Below are 21,868 nucleotides of genomic sequence, written 5' to 3' on the forward strand. Positions count from 1 at the left end.
TGGTTCTGGTTAAGGGAGTTTGCTGCTGGGTGCAATACCTAAATCACATTTTTCATAGTTGTTGAAGCAGCAAGCAGACAATCTCAAACGAGTTAAAAGCACCGAGGGGAAAAAAAGATCAGGACAGCAAGTGAGTGATAAGAGGCAGAGCTTTTATCAACTTGTCAATAAGAGAGCTGCTGGAGGTAATAGCTCCTGGCCCTGTGGCAACAGCTTTACCACTGATTTCAGGAGGGGCAAGGCGACAATTCCGGCACAGCGATACTACACTGTGCATCTGGAGATCGATATGCTCAGCTCTACAGTAAAATGATTTTGGTGGCTTAATTCACCTTCCTACTGCTAAATGCCAGACAGCTGTGGGGGACTGTCTGGCTCTTTTCTGAACAAGCCAGTGGCTGGGAATAGCGGAGTTGAGGTTTCTCTGGTAGGGATGTCTGAGCGTCTCCCATGAGCAGCTCCTGATACCACCTGCCTCAGGTAGGCACACTGACAAGGCACCGAGGCACTTATTCTGGAGACCTTACAAGAGAGACGTGATGAAGGCGTCAATCATGCCAGAGTATGCAGCAGAGAGAAAGCAAAGCTCGCGCCTGTATCCCCCGAGGCTCGGATGTGATGTAAAGGGAAAATTGAGATTAGATACAGGAAGAACTCTCTTTAAGTCTAGGGTAGAGCTGGAATAGGCTGCTGAGGGCAGGGCTGGAATTGTTGGTGCTTTTAAGTACTTGTCAAACATCTCGAGAGTAGTTTGGATAAAGAGCTGAGACAGTTCTGGGGTGAGGAGGTGGATCAGATAGCTTTTTAAGGGTGTGTATGTCCCCAGCCTTGTCCCTGTAATGATGTGGGAAGGGGTAGGAAATACACAGGTACCCTACGCTCACCTGACATTAAAACAATGGTTGTGTCCAGCTTGTGAAGTATTTCACCAAAGACTGGCTGTTGATTGTGCATGTGCTGAAGTCCTTTTGAAAACGTACCTGAGCATCCCCTGCCAGGCTTCGACGAGGTCGCTGCATTGCTGGGATTGGAGTCAGTGCTGTGGCACAGCTGGGTTCTTAGTGGTGCCTTCAGTAGTCTGTGGTGGTGATCAAAGCGGGTTCTTGTTACTGCTGTAATCCCTTACGTGAAATTACTCTATTTTGGTGCCTCAGAATCAAAGTATCAGGTAATTTTGTCTGGTGCTGCCAGCTTGCTGTGAACACAAGTGAATCAATGGGACTATTTCTTCTTTGCAAGTTAACAGCTTTGTCCAAGTCATGCTAAGGAATGAAAGGTCATTAAGGTAAAAAGTGCTGTTACACTATTGAATGCTGCTGTTAGAGTCCTAGAAAACAGCAGTTTTTCTTCTGCCATGGGGATGCTACTAAATGCACTGTGCTGAGATGGTTTCTTTCCCTGCAGGATTATTTCCACCAGCTCACCTGCATCACGGAAAGGGAGACGTTCATTGTGCCTATCCGGGCTATCGGTGCCCGAGCGATCCTGGACTTCCCTGACCAGCTGAACTTCTCCGTCTGTCCAGTCAAATACAGCACCCAGAAAACTCTGCTGGTTCGCAACATCGGGAATCGGGAGGCCCGCTACTGCATCAGCACTCAGAGGTGAAGGAGCTCCTCTTTTTTTTTTGTGCAAAGCTGTCGCATGATGGTGTAGCTGGTAAACAGTAACAGAAAGGAACCAGAGCATCTGGGCTGCTGTATTGCAGCCGTAGCTGGAAATGGGCAGGATGTGTGGGTTTTGCTGTTGCTTGCAGTGTTTTGAGCATGATGCCACCTTTGATAAAGCTCTGCAAGCTGCAGTGAAGTCTTATATTCCAGTGGTGTCTCCAGTGCAGCATCTTGCCAGGCTGATTCTGTTAAATTGAAAGAGCAAATGTTCTCTGAGCAACTTGACTGCCCTTGGGCTGTGTAAGGTATTGCGTGGCAGACCATAAGCTCTAGGAGCTCAGTTCGTGTAGACCAAACGCAGTGTTAAGAAATGGGCAAGCTATGAGCTGGTAAAAGAGTTAAGAATTTATCAGCAGCTGTGTCTGTATTAGCAAGTGCAGTTGGAGATCGCAGATTAAAGCGACTGGGACTGAGGCCCTGACGATAACACTGTGTGGTCCAGGAGCCTTGTTTTCCAGTAGGTTTGGACTGGTCTCTGGGACTAAATATTCTTAAGAATGAGCACTTAAGTGGAGGTTGGCAGGAACTGGCTCAAAACTGCACTACAGCCCCAAACTAGAATGCTAGTGAGGGCACAGGCAAAAGATGCAGCAAGTGTGGTGCATGATTTGGCGGCCTTTTCTACTAGAGCTTTATCTCTCCCAGATCTTCTGGAGTATACTGAATATGTTAGTAGCAAACTTGCAACCTCCTGATGGTAAGCACCTTCTGAAGTGGTTATATACCACAGTCACCCAGATACACCCATTCTCTGGGAGGCCACAAGCGCACGGCGTGCCGGTGGTCCCCTAGTCAAATGCCTGACGTGAGCTGTGTTGCGGACAGCCTGTGCTGTTCCTGTTGGTCTCAGAAGACAGTCACTGGTTTTCCAGTTTGCTGAACTGGAAAGGGTAGTGTTTTTGGGACCACATCTTCAAGGAAATAGATGTAGTTGGCTGGTAGTCAGTTGAGAGTTGCTTGGTCCCAGAGGTCTTGGTGTAGGAGCTGAGGTTGCGAATGCAGCAAAGACCTGCTGTCTGACTTGGTGCACCTGAGTTGCCTCAATTTCTTTCCCAGGAAAACAGGGTTCAAAAGAAGACTTTTTTTTTTCCTGTGAAATGTGAGAGTCCAAGAGAAGCTTCCATGAAAGCCTGGCAACGCTATTTAAGCAGGCTTCTAGGATGCTATTTAAGCAGGTGGCTGCTTTTGACTGTGGAAATATGTAGGCAGGAACTTGTAAATCACTGGGAACTTGTAAATTCCTCTGGGATTTCCAGATCTAGTTGTCAGCACCAAAATAAATGCTCAGTAAATGTCTAGCATCTTTTTGCAGTACACTTACCAACTCTTGAGTGGTCCAGCATGTGTTGGATTTTTCTTGATATGAATCTTAAGAGTTTCTGAACTTCAGCAACCAACTATTTCAGCCTTGATTTGCAATAAAGAAATGGGAAGCATTACAAAAGTTTTATTTCAAACTACACAAAAAAAGTAGAGTTCTGAATAACCGCATTGCGTGTGTATGGAGATCAAAAGCTGGTATGATTTCCCTTGTCAGCTGAGGGCGTCTGTCATCTCTTTCATTTCACTGGAACTTCTGAAAGCCAGTTTAAATTTCAAGCAGACGATTTAAATTTTTAAATATAAGCAGCATTTTATTCTAATTAAGTCACCCCCGCTTTCATTCAGATTTCTTGTTAAATACTCCAAAGTTTCTGTGTTTCTGCTCTCTTTGCTTTGTGTTCAGTGAAATGTCATAATGAATTATTAGTTGGGAACTTTCTTAAAGGTTGAGTTCCTCTAATGCCTGTCTGTCTACCATCTGCCTGAACACATATGCGCAGATGTATAGGAAATAGGAGAAACTTGGAGAATATGTGAAATGGAGTTGGGTTGATTTAGAAGACAGAATCATAGAATAACTGTGGTTGGAAGGGACTTCTGGAGGTCATCTGAGCAAACACGCTGCTCAAAGCAAGACCAGTGTCAAAGTTTGGTCGGGTGCTGCTAGGGATTATTTCATTCCAAATCCAAGATTTTGCATTTTCTATCCCTGAACTGCATGAAGTTCACTTCAGCCCATTTCTCCAGCCTGTTGTGATCCCTCCGAATAGCAGCGCAGCCCTCCAGTGTGCTGGCTGCTCCCTCTGTATCCTTCACTCAATTTGAGTGTTCCTTCTTACTGACCAGGTTGGGATGTCCTCTTGCATCCCAAGACCTAAACAACCATGTTTTCCCGATGTGGTGAGGCTGTGGTGTGCCGGGGTGGTTACTCCAGCCAGTGCTGGGGACCATACTGCGTGACATGTCGTCACTGCATTGCACAACTCTTCTCTTGCTGTGTGCCTCTGCACCCTCTACAGCATCTCTGAACTTTCACATTGATGACTGAGTCTCTTAATAGCAGTGATCAAGGGTTGGTTCCTTGCTGCTTGTGCTATGAGAAGCTGCTCGGATACCTACCACTGAGAGCTCCCAGGTGAGGCCTGTGGTTCTAGCAACCCCAGGAGAAAAGAATTGGCCTCCCAGCTGGTGTGACAAGTTGATTTGAGAAGCAGACCAATACACTGCTTCACAGGCTAGTAGATCATTAGCTGACAATTGTCTTTGAACAAATATATTTACAGAGGCTTTCACAACTGAGGCCATTTTCCTGCTAATGATTTGGGATTAATTTCCCTGTTGTAGAGGCTGTAACAAAGACTGCATCGTTATTAGCGGAGCCAGTGAAGATTTAGTTTCATGTCACTAATTCTTTTGAGTTACTTCCATAATAACTTGATTAATTATTATTACAGAACACTTAAAACTGTGCTTTGGAAATGAATGAGTTATGTTCCCTGTCCTGGAGAGCTTAAAGTGTAAATATGAGATGCAGCAGCCAAGAGTTACAGCGCAGGTGCTAGGGGAAGGCAGTGCCAGCCGTACAGACAGAGATTTGGGACTGTTGCGGTCTGTTCTTTAGTGGAGAATTTAAGCAGGTTGAGCTGAATGCGTACGTAACTTCTGCTAGGTGAGAATGCGTCAGTGTGCTAAAGCCAATCTTAATATCGCACCATAGCATTTGTGTGTTGATAGGTACAAGCACACATGCAGATGAGAGAGAGAGGAAGATTAGTGGCATGGAAGGGAATGAGAGGTCTATCGAAGTTTATAGACCCATCTGCTCCCCTTGGTCCTTTATTCTCTGTCTGCACAATTGAAACTTCTGTCTTCGTTGCTGCAACTTCTGTTTTCTGGCCTGAGCAGATTCAGGGATCTTGCCCGTTCACAAGCCAGCTGCAATGCCACCATTTGCTAGCCCAGTGCACTGCTCGTGTCACTTCTTTGCCTCCTTTCTCTGGATCTCCTTCTCTGTGGCATCAAGCGTAACCTACCTGCTTTCACCTTCAGTGCATTTCTCAGCCCACCTCCCATCCTGACCTTTCCTCTCAGTCAGTACTGAGAGCTCAGCTCTTACATTGGGTCACTTCATCATGACCTTCCTTGCCTGTTACTCATTTATCCAAGGACTTTGATATTTTCTCTTGTGCATTTCAGTCCAAGGAGGAGCTCTTAAGTGAATCCATGGGGCCAGTTCAGCATCCTTCTTCTGTTCCTTGTTCAGAGCTTTCCTTTGCTATGGTATCTACCAGAAAACATTGCCACATTTTGACCACTCTTTGATAAGGGTAGTCCTTTGATAAAGGGAAAAAAAACAACTGCCAAAGCACTCACCATTATGCAGCCTGGCTTTGTGCCTGTCCTCCCTCTGCATGTCCATACCCAGCTCGTAACTGCATAGCTTGGTAATAAAAAATAATAACTGTTTAAATATAGGAAAGTCTCTTCCTGTCGTTCTTGTTGTTAAGGTTGGATAATGAGTTTCTTCTCCATGATATTCAGGGAGGTAAATGTCATTCCAGTATGTTTGAGTTGAAAATGGTGTCTGGAAGCAGATCTCTGCAGTTCTGCCTTTTTCTGACATTACAGACGTTGTGCTGTGCCATGCTACAGGGCTGGAAAGGATCAGTTGGAGATGAGCACCTCTGTTTAGAAGTGTCCCCACCAGTCTCTGAAAGCGGAGGAGATGATCCTACAAGACACAGTGTTTGGAACCCCCTTACATCCCTCCCTAGAGTACCCATACATTACATGGATGCATGGGGTTGGAGACATTGTAGGGTACAGAGACCATTGAAGAAAATAGAGCCTACGTGCAGCGGAGACGAGGGAGAGAACGAGCTGTGGGATGCTGACTCTGTGCAGGATTTTCCAGCACAGAGATGGAGAATTGGATGCTTTGACCTGACAGACTGGGTTTACTGGAATAGTTACACTTCTTGACTTTGGCTGCTGTAACATTACTAAAAAGTAATATATGCTTTGATTAAGTGATAGTTGGGTTTTTCTTGCAGTAGGTCTTAGTGGACAGATGAGACAATTCAATCACCAGTAGATTTTACTGCCTTCCTTGAGGTTGGATGTAGGTTTTAATGAAATCGATTCTCCTAAACTGAAATGATTTTATAATACAAATTAAGGCACCAGTAGACCAAAGAAACTTTGGTCGTAGAAGGCAGGCATAGCATGGGACTTGAAAGATGTTGCAGCCTCCTTGCACACTGCATTGGCTAAATGCATGGTTGCAGGAGAAAAGGTGATGCGGTGTTTTGAGAGCCTGAGTCACAGAATTGCCAGCTTTGTTCACTCATGGGTTTTATTTCAAAATTGTCAGGATCATTTGGCCATTGATATCCTCGTGGAATGTAATTTTTGCCTAGTTCTGTAAAGAAGGCGAGCTGATGCCTGGAAAAAGTAAGCAAGATGTGAATACCGAAATCTAGCATTATGAAGTTGCTTACAAATCTAGTGTTGATCTCTTTCTAAAGGGTGATAAGAGGGAAGATCTCAGCAGGTACTGGTGGGAAGGCTTCTCCTAAATTGATGTGGCTAGGTGAGTTTATATAAGCTGGGGCTTGCGAGGTACCTTTGGGAGATCTGGACCTGTGAAAGTTTAGATGTTGTACAAAAAAGCAAGCATCCAAATGTACATAGTTAAAAAACATATCAGAAGAAACAAGCTATTAAAAAAACCTCCAAATCTTATCTTTTCTGTCTTTCAGGAGCAGTAGTGTTTCATTAAAAGGGTAGATCTAACAGGACGACAATTATCTTAAAGAACAGCTCCCAATTAATGGATAAAAGGCCAAAGTTTAGCCTGTCAGCTTCATCTCTCAGCAGTGGTTTTCATTTGGCTATTACAGTGTGTCAGGGATGTCTCCTTAGCATCTCTTCTTATCTGTAGGCTGCAGGGAACAGCTTAGTAATGTTGACTGAAATTCAGAGGAGTTAAGTGTAACCGTGGAGCTTGCACTTCTAGGTCTTGGAGAACCAGGTCTGTGTGAGGGATGAGCTCCTGCTACAGCAGTAACAGAGTTGTCTTGTGGGTACAGCATGGGGTGGGGTTTAGGAGGTGCAGTGACTGATTTGTGCTTGGTTTCTCAGTCCTGAGAACTGAGTCCTGAACTTGGTTGGATCCTCCTCTGATACTTTGAAAAGATGGAGATACCTTCTTTCTCAGGCATCCCCTGAGGTCACCTCCAGGAGTGGTATTCTCATCCCAGCCGTCCAAGGGCAGGAGTAAGTAGACATGGGGAAGGAGTAGGAAGATTATGGGATGGGAGGTAGTGTTCAAGTGTTGCCAGAAATCCCCTTCCTTAACTAGCAGCTTTTCTGGCAAAAAAAAAAAAAAATCTGTGCCTTTCCCACAGCAGAGAATGATCCCACCCAGGTACCAGTGGAGACCTGCAGCAGTCCTGGCAGATGTACGGCCACGTAGAGCAATCCAGTTCTGAGGCTGGTGGTGCCTTGTCTTTCCCTCTGTCTCTAAAGTCTCAGGTCCAGCACGTAAACATTGCAAGCCCAATGGTTTTCCATTAGAGTCAGCAGCAGTGTTCTCACGAGTTGTAATGGGAACAGGTCAGGCCTCTAATTGCATCGATATCTCCTTAATGAGCAGAAACTCCAGCAATTTCATCAGCTGTCGCTACTTACATGAACAAAGTTCAATTTGTGCATGGCTCCAGCTGTTCTCATTATTTTTGTGTGCATTGCATCCTCTAATCATGGTAAAACTCTCCAGAACATGTTTAAGGTGACAAATTGACCACCAGGAGAGCAGCGAAACCAGTAACTTTTGTTTTCTTAGTGGGGCTGTGCAGGAGCCACGCAGCCCAGCTGCCGTTGTGCAGAAATGTGTTTAACCTGCTTTATCCCAAAGCATAAAGCAGAGCTGTGTGTCTGTCAGCCAAGAGCTGTTTACCTGGTGACAAATCATAATTGCTCATTAAATCCAAAGTACACCAACACGTTTTCATAATTATTTCCAACACATTGCCCAGAATTTGTCTGGTGGGCCAAGCAAACAGTTACCGAGCTTGGATTGCAACCCAGAGTCCCATGTTGCGTTGCTTGTGAGAACATAGAAAACCTCCTGTTAAACTTGCCTTGATATGCTGCTGTTAATGGAGCTTCATTTAGCTAGGGATTTAATTGTCCAGCCTGTAAATGGGATCTCCTTTTGTGTCCTGTTTCCATATCATGGCATCACTCATCTGGATTTGCACTCAGATTTTTCCCATTGTTCCTTTTCTTCTTAGAGCAGCTTTCACTGGAATGCTGATAAAACATGCCCTTTCTTGAGCTAAACCAGGATGTTTTCAAGGCAAAAATATGAATTCTGCAAATGAAACCATAATTATTCTCTGGTCTTCAAAAAAGACTTCTGTTCTCTGTCTAATTTCTAGGCTGCAATCTCATTGGCACAGGTATTGCCTTGACATTTGTGTCTCTTGAGATGAGGTTTATAGGTTCCTGAGGAAATCAGCATTGAGTTGTGCATGCAAATAGCTGTTACCATCTCTGTGCTGTCCAAAAACCAATCTCTGGTCGTATTGCTGTTAGACTCCTGAGCCTCACTGCAGAGAGCTGGATGCAGGGCACGGGGGAGATGAGGTTGTTCTGTACCATAGGATCTTCTGAGGGCTGGATCTCTGCAGAAGTGGGAGTCAGTAGCTCTGTTTCTCATCCTGTGTGTTGTGTTTTTTCTTCTGCTGACTGTGGTTGGTTTGCTCCTTGCTTGCACAAGTGAGCTGAAGTGAACTAGGCTGCCAAAGGAGTATAGTCCCCAAGTCTCCCACAGTAATCCTGACATCTCTCTCTGTTGCAGCCCTTTCTCTGTTGATCCCTCCATCGGGACCCTTGGGATTGGTGCCACTATGCAAGTCACAGCGGAGTTTCACCCGCTGAAGACGGGGGATCATTCTGGGTCCCTGATAGTTCACTATGACACAGGTAAGTGCTGGGCAGTGCTCGGTGTGTGCTCTGTGTCCTTCAAAACAGAGCCCTTTCTAAGCAGAATAATGTTAATCTTGCTTTGCAGGCAACTTCTAAAACCTTTTAGTGCTTTCAGGGTTTAGAAATGAGCAGATAAGGCGCAAAGGCTGAGTCTGTCCTTGTTCCGTAGGTCCTGTGTGCTGGTCCGTCCCTGGTGCACCCCAGCGTGAGCAAGGTTGCCTTCACCCAGCACCTCCCCCTGCCAGTCATCTACCATCATTCCCTGTTGTCCCAGCCACCTTAATTCCCTCTCCAGGTGTGCCTCCCCTGTCCCAGCTTTACTTCAAAAGTGGAAAAGAGTTGAGTGTTTAGGGGGTTGTTAAAGTAGATCCCCTCAAACAGGAATGGGATTTTAGAATCCTGTTTTGCTGGGAGCTGCTGGCTGGAGGAAGGAGAAACTTTGATTCTCCACTGCAGTGTGCACATGCATGTGTAAAATTTTATTATTGCTATGTTTGAAGCGTAACGTGGGGAATGCATGTGTCTCAGACTGTCTCCAACGCCCACTGTCTCGTACGCACCTCTGTCCTTTATACTCTTCTCCATTACCTTGTCACGGACCATTTTTTCCATGTTACCCTCTCCCCATCCATGTCCCATGCTTCGCAACATCAGGACTAATGTAGCCAGGACTTGAGGGCTCTAGGGATTTGACAGGAAGTACTCGCTACCTCCTGAGATAGGTATAAAATTTATATTAGGGTACGAGAAGCCACGATCAGGCCATACAAATACTGTCACTTTTATGAGTAATTTTTAGAGTAAGTAGGGAAAACTCCAGAAAAATGTGTGATATGTTAAAACCCTTTGGCATAGGTATCCTGTGATGCTGAACAAGACACTTTCTCAGTTGCGTGAATGCATTTGGTGTGCATTTCCTCCTGCCTGAAAGAGAGGTTTGGTTTGTCCCTATTCTGAACGTCAATCCTGGGAAGTGTGATGTCCTAACCTAGTGATACTGTTTGCTTTAGCCCAGCAATGAGCTTTTTAATTGCTTTGACTTTGTAGAAGTTATACAACTGCCCCTGTATCTTCCAAATGCTCTTTGTAGCCTTAGGAGTTATTACAGCCTTGTTTAATATCTATCAGTTAATGACACATTCACAGAGAATGGTTTATGCTCGCTGAGAGAAGCTCATGGGTTTGGATAACACTTTATTGAAAGAACTGCTGACTTTTCAGACAGAGAAACACCAAAAAGTGCCTCATTGTGGTATCTATGGGATAAAATTCAGAGGGCTAGATCTTTCTCTGGGGTAAATCAGTAGTTACACTAGAGGTCAGGGCTGTAGGGTTTATACTTTGCAAATGAAAAGACTGAGTGAACAATCAGGGCCAGGATCTGAGTGGCTTGCTTTGAAAACCTTGAGTCTTGTTCGTACTGAAACACCTGGTTCTTCCATGGTTAATCTTTGCAAAAGCAATTTGCATGGATAGGCTATGGAGATCCAACTGTCTGCCTGCTCCAGGATGGGCCACCTCCCAGGAACACGTGCAGCTACCTGGGAGATGAACCCAGGATTCCCTCCTGCCTGTCAGTACAGCACTGCCATTATTTTTAAATAAACCGTGGATTAAGAAGGAGAGCAAGGGAATAATTAAGGGCTTATCTCTCTAGCTTTGAAGCGTACAAATAAGTAAAAGGCTGCTGAGATTAATTGCCGAAGTGAAACCGAAACATTTAATCAATCAATCTTAAAAGCTGCTTATTGCAGGTGTAGTGCAGAGCACCAGACAATATCGCCCAGCCTCGCGCGGCAAGCTCTGGCTAATTTGTCCTGCGCGAAGTCAGACTCCCTGTGACTTGCATACAAAGAGCAGCTGGCTTGCTCTTTGAGAGCCACTGACAGACTGTTTATTACAAAACAGGAGCCCTAAGAGCAAAATACCAGTTTAGGATGTTGGGAGGCGTTTTCCTTGCTTTGCTGTGTATCTGTATTGCCTTACTCACAAGCAGCAGTAGTTCTCACACGGTTGTTAGTGTGACTTAGGCAGCATCAGGTGCATGTTGCATTGCTTTAATTCTTGCTGAACTTCAGTCCAATCTGTCCTTAGCATTGCTTAAGCAAACATGGAGCTCTTCAATATGAATAAGGCACAGTTTTCCCTTTGTTATTTGGTTGATTTGAATTGTGCATCCTTTAGGCTGTCCTGGTTAGGAGTACACGGGTACTGTCCCCTGGATAGACTGTATATGTGGTGGTAGTCCTGCTGCTACAAACTTTACAGATGAGTGTGAAGAAAATGTCTTTGCTGCTAAGAGCATAATGATTTACAATGAAAATTTGACCTTCAGTGCTTTATATAGCCAAACTCCTCCATTTCCCGCATGTTACATGTGTCTGGGTGCGAAAAATCCCGGCTCATACAGAAATGAATGTGACTTGGGATGTTCTGGGCTATAGCACATCCCTATTCATCACCTTAATATCAGATTGTGGTATCAGAAAGGGTTTCTGAAGCCTGCATCCCAAGCACGCATACAGGTTTGGCAAGGGTTCAGCACTCAGTGCCACTAAAAATCCTATTGGTGGCTTGGCCCTTCCCAGATTGCTTTTAGCCCACCTCATGTGGATGTGGGAATATAAGTTTATGGAGTTAAGTCTAGTCTCAGCCAAGTCAGTATTCATAAAGCTTAGTTATTCTTCTAGTTCTCAAGCAGTTATCAAGTGAGATGTCCAAGCTGGTTACCCTGAGTGCTGCTGTTTGTACATCGAACGCAGTTTGCTGCAGCCGGTGCTCATTGCAGCCTGACAGTATAGCACAAGCTTGGCGTGGGAGAAGGAGCTTTGCTCAGGGAGATGTGTGACAGCTTCCCAGAAATGTGCCAGAGGTGCAAAACACACCAGTCCCACAGCACCCAGAAACAACAACTATGGCAGATGCTCCATGCAAGTCAAGAAGGCTACCAGAGACAGGAGGTGCTGGAGAGAGGCTGAGAATTGTAGGAGAATCACTCCTCTGCTCAGAGCTCCCTAAATCCTGACTCACTTTAAACTCCTGTCTCCAAGAAGTACCTACTGTGGTATGATGGGTGATCTTCAAGGTGTAAGACCAGATTCTGTGCTTGTATGTGGGTGCCTGCAGTACCCACGGGACTCTGCAGCAAGGTGCTACAACGTGCTTCTAGTCTAGGAGATCGGTTGTGTGGCACTGAAAATCCTCTACAGGTTTTTTCCGCATCTGTCGCTGCATCCCTTGGGATCCCTTTGTCAGCACAGGAAACTTCAGTAATTAGCAAAACCCCACTGAGCTTGTGCGTGGCTGACAGACACTCTGTACTGAGATGCTTTTATTGCAATCAGTAATAAGAGTAATTATGCAGATCATTTTCCTTTGGTGGCTCTGTGAGACTGTAATAGAGAAGGAGAAGCCTGGGGGCAGGATTGCACCCTCTTTGAGGGGGGAGATCAGAGCCAGTGCTTGTATGTGAATTTTAGGAGACAGCACTTCCAAGACAAGCCAGCCCTCAGGCAGGAACATCTACTCCATTACTGTCCTCTGTCTCATTGATGCAGAGCCCCAGAAAGCAGCTTCCCCAGAAGAAGAGACAACATGTGGCTCAGGAATAGGCCTCAGTGGTTTTAGTCCCGCTGGAAGCCTCCAGCCTGGTGCTAAAAGCCTGCTGAGGAACCATCTGGGTATTGGGCAGATTAATACCCTATTTCCCCTCAACTTCCTGTACAACTTACAGGATGGCTGACAGTTCCTGAGCAGAAGCTCTACTAAAGCAAATATCAGCTTTTTTTTTTTTTTTTTTTTTTACTGTTGATCACAGACCCAGGCTCAGAGCATCCTTTGTGACTCCACACACCCAGGGCAAGGCAGGGAGGGCTCAGCCTCAGCTCCTTGATTAATTACTTCAAGGGCAGGTAGAAGATGTGGGCAATATCTACCTCTGACTCCATAGTTGTCAATCAGACTGGATGAATTTTCCTGCATGGAGTTAATTACTGTCCTTGTAGGAAGTGGATGAAGTAATGTCTCCCCTCCTGAGCCTTGGGGAGCAAAGCTTGCTCTCTGCCAAACTTGCATTGTTGCTATATGGGAGAAGAGAGCAGCTAAATGTTTCCCCAGTGCAACACATGGCAGAGCTGGAGACGATGTGGAGCTGAGCTTGCCCTGCCCTGGGCCAGGGAAGGGTCTGGCTGCCTTCTTCCCCTGCCTCTGAGCTTTGCCAGCTGGTCTTGAAAGTATGGAATCCTCAGCATCGTTTCCTCCCCATCGCTGCTTGCAAAACATCAGCCTCGTGATACATGGCATTAGGCTGCAGCGTGGAGAAGAAAGCCCTGGCCTGAGGCATCTCCTCCTGGAGATGTCCCTTCTAGTCTCCCCCATCGTCCTCTTCAGTCCTGAAAAGTGGCCAGCAGCCAGGTGCTTAGGCTGGCTGCACGAAGGGGAATCACTGCAGGGAATCTCGGTACTGAGCACCAGAGAGCTGGCGTGATGTGCAGTTTGGGTTGACCAGTGTCTGCTGCGCGGACTGGCCTCTATGGCTGCTAGCCCTGTCGGGGTCTGGAGCGAGCGGGATTAGCAGATCTGTGACCTTCCCCTTCCTTTGTGCCAGCACAAGCACTGGTAGCATAGATGTGATTTCCTTGGGGCAAAGTAAGAAGGAAAAATAATAAAAAAAATCCTGGGTAGATCTCAAAGTGAATGGGAACCACAGTACTTGGTGTGGCAGGATTGCTCAGGGTTACAGGGCGCTTTCAGAGGTGACACTACATCTTCTACCCTACATGGGATGTCCTAACTCACTGCCCTGAGACGCCTCTGCCCTTCTCGGTTGAAGCATAGACAGCTTTTCTGCGCTGCAGCAGCAGCCTCTGGAGCCATGAGTGATAACTGCCAGCTTGAGGAAACACTGACATTTCATCTCAAATAGGGGAAATGAGGCATGAGATCACTGGAAAAATTAAGGCATATTTAAAAACGACTAATTAGGGAGCTGACGTGGAGCTCTTTAGTCACCCATGGAATGACAGCGAGTTTGACGTGATGTATTAGAGCCATTTGGGTTTGGTGAAGACGCTGGGTAACTACAGAACTGGGTGTGCTTGGCTGGCAGCAGGGGAAGCAGAGCCCGCGCGTCTCGGGCGCGGTGATGTTCAGTAGGAGAGGCTGCGCTGCGTGGCAAATGGGCCAAGGGGAGTTGTCAGCCGTCTTAGCGAGTGTTCAGCTCCTGTGTGGATCAGCATGGGGGGTGCCAGCTGGGAATGTAAACACGTTGGGATGCTGAATCCCTTTCTTCAGGTAAAATTGATGCTGGGTTTAGCTGAATGGGCTTACTTCGATAAACGAGGCCAGCCATGCAAGGGCTTGGCGGTGTGTTATGATCGCTGTGCGCTTGCAGGAAGCTCATTAAATCCCAGCCCTGGTGTTTATTGCTGTTTGAGGTGAACAAGTGACAGTAGCCGGCATGTGCCGGCACCTCTGAACGTCTCAGCTACCCACAAGTATAAAGCATCTGAACAAAAGCACTGCCTTGCTGTGACATTCATCTGTGGTTTTGTGTAGACTTTGGAGAACACAAACACCTTTGTGTAGCTCTGTTCTTTCCTTTAAGAACTGCCTTTCTGCCAAGGGTGTTGTCGTCTGCCTTGCGAGGCTGGCATTGCGATCAATGGCCTCCAGGAACTTGTTTGAAAATGAAATGAAAATCCTATTGATTTGGTCTCTAGATGAAGCCTTTTCCTTGTTCTTTTTTATTCTTTGTATATCCACTGATGGATGTGGATCGGCAGCAGGGTTTAACCGAGATTTAGTCCTTGTTCTGTTGCAGTTTACATTCCTGAGATCACCCAAGCTGCTGTGGATGCTCTCAATTTTTGGACTGATTTCAGCCAGAACGGAAGAGGCGCTGTACTTTGCAAACTCACCACCTCGTTAGATGCTTCCGTGAGTCGTCCCTGTGTTGTGCAGGACACCAGGGTGGGAATACCAAGACCGTTTTCTGGTTTTAATCTTAGTCCTGTGCAGATGTTTACAGGGGCTCTGATGTTGCTGTTAGTAGCCTTAAGTTCCCCTTGAGCTAAATTCATGCCGCAGACCCCGAGCTTCTGACAGCCACTGCCGTGTGCCGTTGCTGCTCCACCTCTGTGGTTGTTCATCTTCGTGCAACCCTCTGCTCCTTCAAGGCCAGACAGATTTACAGCAGCTTCTCACAAGTGCCAAGAGTTGGGGAAATCTTCCGTTTCCTAAGCAGCAGCCTCTTTTGACTCAAAGCTTTGCTGTAGTGCATTGATGCAGGTTTGGTTTTTTAAATTTGTTTAGTACTGTCAGATGTTTAGAAACTTATTTTATTCTGTGAGTTTATAAAGAAGATCTTGTTTCTCTTGTTATCCTAAAGTGTAAGCCAGGCTCTCATGCTGTAGCTGTTACAAGAGGCTTCTCTAGTTTTTTCTTGGACTATCAGGCATTAAAAAACTTGGCAAAGGGATTTTTCTTTGTGCTTGGTGCAGGTGGGCAGTGCGGGTTGTGCTTTTCTTCCTTCACTTGTGAGAATTCTCAGCAGTGTGGCTGGTTTCTGTCAGATTTTTATGTTCCCCCGCGTCTGCTTCAAAGCAACTGCGAACTGGGTGAGTGGAGGGAGGCGTATATTGTAGGCAGAAAAAGGTGTAAATGGGAGTTTGTGCAATTACAGGGTGACTTTGCATCTTAACAGTAGCAACGTTGCAATAGACCAATAATTGATAACTTATACAACTGATTGCTTAAAGCTTTTGTAGTCCAAATCAATTAGGTTGATGGGTGAGTCTAATTGATTTCCAAAGTGTTTGTTTATGTCAGAACAGCTAATAGGTAACAACTGTTTCCTATTTTTGTTCCCCTTTTCTAGAACTGCTTGCAATAATGATTTTTAAATACTATTTTAGATAAGGTTGTTCTACATCTTGCAAACAGAGTATGGCCTTTGCCCCCTCTCCAGGGCCTCCTGTTTCAAGACAGATGGTCCAGCACTTTGAGGGTAGATGAAGGGGAATTAAGTTTGTGCTTCATTTGTGCTTGGGGGCTTTTGCAGTTTTATAGCTCCATAACTACGTAACACCCCTCCTGACAAAAACCCTGCTAAAGCAACCCCCACCACTGACTGCAACGAGCACAGACTGGGGCGTGTGTGCTGGGAGGGTCGTTCGGAAGTCAGAAATCTCCTTTTGGCTGTTTTGTTCATGCCCAGGTATGCACAGAAACAGACTTCCATGTGACTGCATATCCCGTTTTTAGCATGTGAAAGATTTCTGGAAGAATGTGGTTTTCATCTCTTACTGCAGGTCATCCTCGACTGCAGCTCGTCTGCCCTACCGTCAGTGGAAATCACTAATATGTTCTTAAGTGTCGTTAACTCTGGATGCCTTTCAGGGCAGAGCCGGCCATTCATTAGCCTCCTTTCCCTGTGGATCAATCAGCATCTGCTGAGAAGCAGAAGAGCAGCTTGAAGGGTGATTGATTTATTAAGTGGTATATCGGGCATGTCTTTGCCAGGCAATCAGAAAGAAGGTTCCTGCACTGTTTTTCCCATGGGCCAAAAGCAATGTTTCAGCCAGCCAGGTACCCCAGCGCATCATTGCTGTAGTAGCAATAATGATTAAAAATAGCCCGCAGCATCCTGGATATGCAGCAGTGCTGTCTTTCATCATCCGATGGTTTCATTGTCCTTTGCAATATATTCTGCAAGGCTCCTTCACGCGGAGCGGAACAAAGCCTCCCAGGTATTTCTGTGCCGGAGTATTTCATCCTGTAACAAGGCAAACAGATCTTCCTAAGCGTGGTGCAGAGAAGGCAATGGGGAATACTTTGCTCCTTTACAGACGGATGCACAATGAGGAGCCTATTTGAGAATGAGATCACTTTTAACGTCCTAGAGAGCTGTCCGAAGAGCCTGCAACCTGTCCAGGAGACCACTGCTGGCTGGGCACTGCTTTCCATTTCCCTTCTCATCATCGTCGATTGTCTTACGGTTCCTTGCAATGTCTTGGGGTAGCTCATGAATGCTGCTTTGGAGGAACACTTAAAAATCACTGTCGCTGCTCTGCGTTTTGCTCTAGTGCTGGAAATGCAAGATTGGGGCTGACAGATGGTCTTTCTCAGGTCGGTGGAGACCAGCGTGCATCATAGGTGATGCCGTTAGCTTGCCAACAACTGAACAGCTCAGAGAAATGCTCCTGACCCTGATCTAGTGATAGCTCTGCAGGAGACGCAGCAAAAAGCACATGGTGGGGAGGCCTGGACCCAGCTGTACAGGACATCTCTAGCTTTCCAGAGATCACTTAGCCTGGAGAGGTGACTCGCTTCTCCCGTGGTGAAGTGGTAACAGCGGTCCTTTGCACGCTATTTGGAAAGCAAGGATGTGCCAGCAGTGATGAGGAGGTTGGGTCGGATTCTTTTGCAGGAGCAAAAGGATTACTTATTGCAGATCAATCTGGAGGTACAATAACACCCTTCTGAGTGAAGTGCTCTGCTTTCATTGCTTGTTTGTATTTTCAGTGAAAAAGCAGGAGGACCTGTCTCTCTTCAGCTGCGTTCATAAAAGAGATGAGAGCAAGGCACGTTCTTCTGATAAACCAGCCAAATGGAATTAAACTTGCTTTCCATGCTACCCCAGTACTCCAAATCTGACTGTCACATGCTCCTGAAAAGATTTAAAATCCAAATTCAGCAAAGAGTGGGTGATGGATAAAGGAAGAATGCCTCTCAGTGAAGACTAAATGCAGCAGGGTATTTTGTTTCTATTCAGGCTAATCAATCTGGCTACCAGCTTCCTAATATTTAGAGCAGTAATCAATGAAGGGAAGTACTACTGCTGAATACTAGGAAAGCATTTTTCATAAAAACTGAAATTTGTTTTGAAATCTTACTCAAGGGTTTGCTCATCCATTCGTTGAGCTGTACTTTCAGGCTGAACAAAATTTGTCTTTCTGTTTAAGAACAATTTGTACTGCTGTAAGAACTGTTCCCTCTTGCACCAGGACAATCATACAGCATTAGAAGAATTCCAAAAGATGTTTTAGCTCTTCTGAAAGCTCCTTTTTCTTTTTTTTTTCCTTGCAGAATAGGCTCCCAGAAGGATGACCCAATGCTAGTTTTCTTGCTTCAAGATAGTGAAAAGTTATGATGTGTTGAGGTACCTGCATCTGTAGTCATGTAGATGGATGCTGGAATATGAGTGGTGCTTCTGCTGCGTCAAAGAGCGTTATTCAGGAGTGCAGAACCCACAGCATCTGCTCTACCGCTGTATAAAAAGTCTAGCTTTTAATTTCGAGTTTGGGTATTGCTTTGTTTGGGTTGCAGAGAGTGTGATGTGTCCTGCAATCGATTGGAAATGTATCAGAAGCGTGTAAGAGTGAGAGAACTGACAGCCTGTAATAAGATAATGTTGTGTAAATAATGGGAGGGCAGATATGTTCAAATTCAGTAAATGTGTTTTCATGGCAGCAAAGCATCCCAAACTGCACACCATGGATGTTACCCTGTCAAGTGCAATGCCTAGTGCTACATCACTGTTACAGTACAGACATTTTTTTAAAACTTATGTATTAAACAACCAAGAGTTTTAAATGAAATGTCACATCTAATTTGGCAGCCAAGACTTGAAGTCTGCAGCTGCCCTTGGCCACGCCTGACAGCTCCGCTCTCTGTGTCAGTTCATCTGCCTGGCAGACAGAGCTGCTGCTTCCTCCTGACTGTGCACGTGTGATTTCTGGGTTTGTATATTCACCACGATGCCCAATACTTCGTGGTGGAAGGTGCTCCAGCCAACTCTCCAGCCTTCAAAAGAGTCCTCGGTGCTCATAGCTGGAAGCGTGAGGATGGCTGCGTCCCCGGCTCCTCTCCGGGAGTGCAGCAATAGGACGTGTTTAGCAGAGCGTGTAGCGACAGGCAGTGCATATGCTTTTTCTCCCCCGTGGGCTCTGGAATTAGCGTTTTTCTGTGCTGGAGGCTTTATTCTCATATGTGTTTAATAGCTTTTGATGGTTTTCTCTTCCAAGAATTTGTCCAGTTGCTCTCTGGGTTTTATAGCTGTTAGCCTCTACAGCCTCCTGAGGCAGTGTGTTCCAAAGGAATATTCCCTAGAAAAGTGCTACTACTTTTGTATAATTTCTGACTAATAATGTTGTTTTAGGCCCCCGGGTTCCTGTTTTATGACAAATCATGACAATTTTTTTCCTTATTGATGTTTCCCAGGCCATTCAGGCTTTTGCAAACCTCTTCCGTCTATCTCACATGTGATTTCTAGATTAGGAATCCGATTTAATCTTCATACAGAGGCTGCTCCGTACTTTCCAATTGTACTTTCTGCTCTTCTCTAGTTAGTTTCAAATGCTTCAGCTTGTCTTTGGAGGTCAGAACTGTGCCCAGGTTTTCAAGACCCACCTGGCCATGGGTTTAGATAGATGACAATAGCTTTCATGGTGTTTATTTTGTGGTAGTTCCTGACGTCGTAATCCTGATTGTTGTAGAGCATTAGGTTGTGTATCCATGAACTGGAGTTGTGCACGCTTGAAGTGCTCTGCATGTCTCCGGTTTCTTGGGTCCTGGATCCTCTGCTTGACAATGTACACCAAGGATTCTGTGGAGGGGAAAGGCAATGCTTGTAAAGCGTAGCTCCCTCTGACTCTTCTGAACCTCAGTTACTTTTATATGCTAAATTGTCCATTATAAGAAGCAGATTGTCCGGTCATTAGAAACATTGCTGTTTTTCTCGCAACACAACTCATCTCTAGCCACAAAGCCCTGCCACTGCAGACTTCCTTAAGAGAGAAGAAATTGAGAGTTATACAGGCACGAAGGCTGAGTTCTCCATGTGTGGGGATGAATGAATGACTGTAGTGCTCTACTCTTTTAAGAGTGACTCTTGCTTCATTCCCCAGCCCTCTGCAAAGAGGGAGCGCTCTCTTCCAGGAACGAATGCGATTCTGCTGTGTTGTGTCTGACTTTGGATTTAAGGAGCCCATCTAGCACATACTCATCTCTCTTCTTGTATTGTTGTGTTTTTGACCTTTTAAAAGCAGCTCTGTCTGCTGGCTGCCTTGCAGTAACGTGTAGTGAGGAGATGCGGAGGGATGCCCACCAGGATATGGCTGGATTGCTGCACTTGTCCATTGGGGCTGGCTCTGAGGCTTTAAGCAGCGCTCCATAGAAATCCCATTTCTAGGGAATCAGTGTGGCTGTAACCTTCTCCAAAGTGTGTCTGATGTTTGGTGTTTGCATTTCACCTGGGAAACACTCGCCTGCAACAGGAAGAGTAGGCTTGGTACTGAAGTTTTGTCTCAGATGACTCCCAGAAGTGATTTGGTTGGGAAGAAGGGAGGTTTGAAAGCTCTGCAAAGGAAGGAGACTTTGGGAGTCTATTCTGGAAGGTGAAATGCTGGCAGGTACTCCAGCAAGACTCCAGTAGTTTCTCATTTTATGTACAGAGCCAGGGACACTCTCCTCTTCAGCTAGGTCTGGGGTGGAAATCAAAGATGCCCTCGCTATAGTCATTCAATACCTTGGGAATGCTCAGTGTAGATTTGCGTGCTCAGGCATGGACAACAGGATCCAGGCTGAAGAAGTGAGTTTGCAGGGCTGTAATTGGCAGGTTGGTGTGGGCCATGCCCCACCATCTCATTTTGACGCATCTTCACAAACCCATGGCAAGTGAGGGCACTGCTTTTACAATGCAGTGAAGTTCTCTTCTGTGTCCCATCCTGCCATGTGCTGTGACTTCACGTCTTCTCAGTGTCCCTTTTCTGCCCACATGCCCCCAGGCATTTTTGCTTCTCAGCAGCAAGGGATCAGGAGAGATACAACAGTGGTGGCGGGTCTGCAGGAAACCCTGGGCAAGCCGTGACTGAGGTGAGGCTCCTCCGTCACCTGAATGACTTTGACGCAGAATTCCCTGTGACCTGAGGGATGGCAACCCATGGGCACGTCTGAAAAATCTGAGTCAATAGTGTCACTTTGGGGATAAATCTTTACAAACACACTCAGAAATAAGATGCTTAAGGTGGTGTCCAAGACATCCTCACGCTGTACACACGCAGCTGTCAGGATGTGATAAATGTACTGATCTGCAGAACTGTTAATAATGCGAAGAACAGTAACTCTTTCTTTTGTTACCTGTGGTTTGCTCTGTTCCTTGTATTTCCATCAGCAAGCGAGACAAGCAAAGACTCTCCTGTGCTTTGTTCCAGGTGAAGATACCCACACAAGCCTTTATGGAGCAGCTGTAGATGTCAACATCAGGCTAGACAGGAACTCCTTGACCATTGAGAAGACCTACGTCACGCTGACAAACCACAGATCTGTGGTCATCCACAATCGGAGTGAAATCATAGTCCACTTCCAGTGGAAGGCTTTTGTTACTCAGGAGGAGGAGGATGAGCAGAAGCTGAGGTTTGTTTGAAAGATTCTTTTCAGTAAGATACACTGCTCAAGGGTAAAACTAATGTCTGGCCTCAGAGGGGTGCTGGTGCTTCTGAATGGTTCAGGACAAGCAAACCTTCCATAGTGTCAGGGTATGTGTCACTGAGCTTCAGATATTTGAGCTCAGTGCTTCCCATTCCAGTCTCACCCATACTTCAGCTGAGGATGATGTTTTGGGGAAGCGAGTTTGATTGCAATGACTGGATCGCAAATTCATGTTTTGTGCGAGCACAAACCACTGAGGTCCAGTGATCCCTGGGCTACAGAGGATCCGTGAGGCTGAGGAAAGTGTGAGGACTCGCTATCTGGAACTCAATGTAGCTGCAGGTAACAGAAGTTAAATAGTCACTGCAGTTTCTTCCACTCCAGCTTTGATAAGATGTCAAGCTCCTTTTCCAGTGATGTGCAGGGTAGAGAGCTTCGTTGACCCAAAAAGT

At 45.9% G+C, this 21,868-nt stretch overlaps 1 protein-coding gene across 1 annotated transcript in view; it reads left to right on the plus strand.

Moving 5' to 3' along the window:
- HYDIN (HYDIN axonemal central pair apparatus protein) overlaps positions 1-21,868 on the plus strand; it is a 151,833-nt gene that overhangs the window by 25,467 nt on the left and 104,498 nt on the right. Inside the window, exons 6-8 of the mRNA XM_086757793.1 lie at positions 1,405-1,604; positions 8,860-8,984; positions 21,200-21,401. Coding sequence (XP_086613919.1) covers positions 1,405-1,604; positions 8,860-8,984; positions 21,200-21,401 — 527 coding nt within the window. The remainder of the gene's footprint in view (positions 1-1,404; positions 1,605-8,859; positions 8,985-21,199; positions 21,402-21,868) is intronic.

The sequence above is a fragment of the Chlamydotis macqueenii genome, chromosome 13, assembly GCF_036417535.1.
Source record: "Chlamydotis macqueenii isolate bChlMac1 chromosome 13, bChlMac1.mat, whole genome shotgun sequence".
NCBI classification, from domain to species: domain Eukaryota; kingdom Metazoa; phylum Chordata; class Aves; order Otidiformes; family Otididae; genus Chlamydotis; species Chlamydotis macqueenii.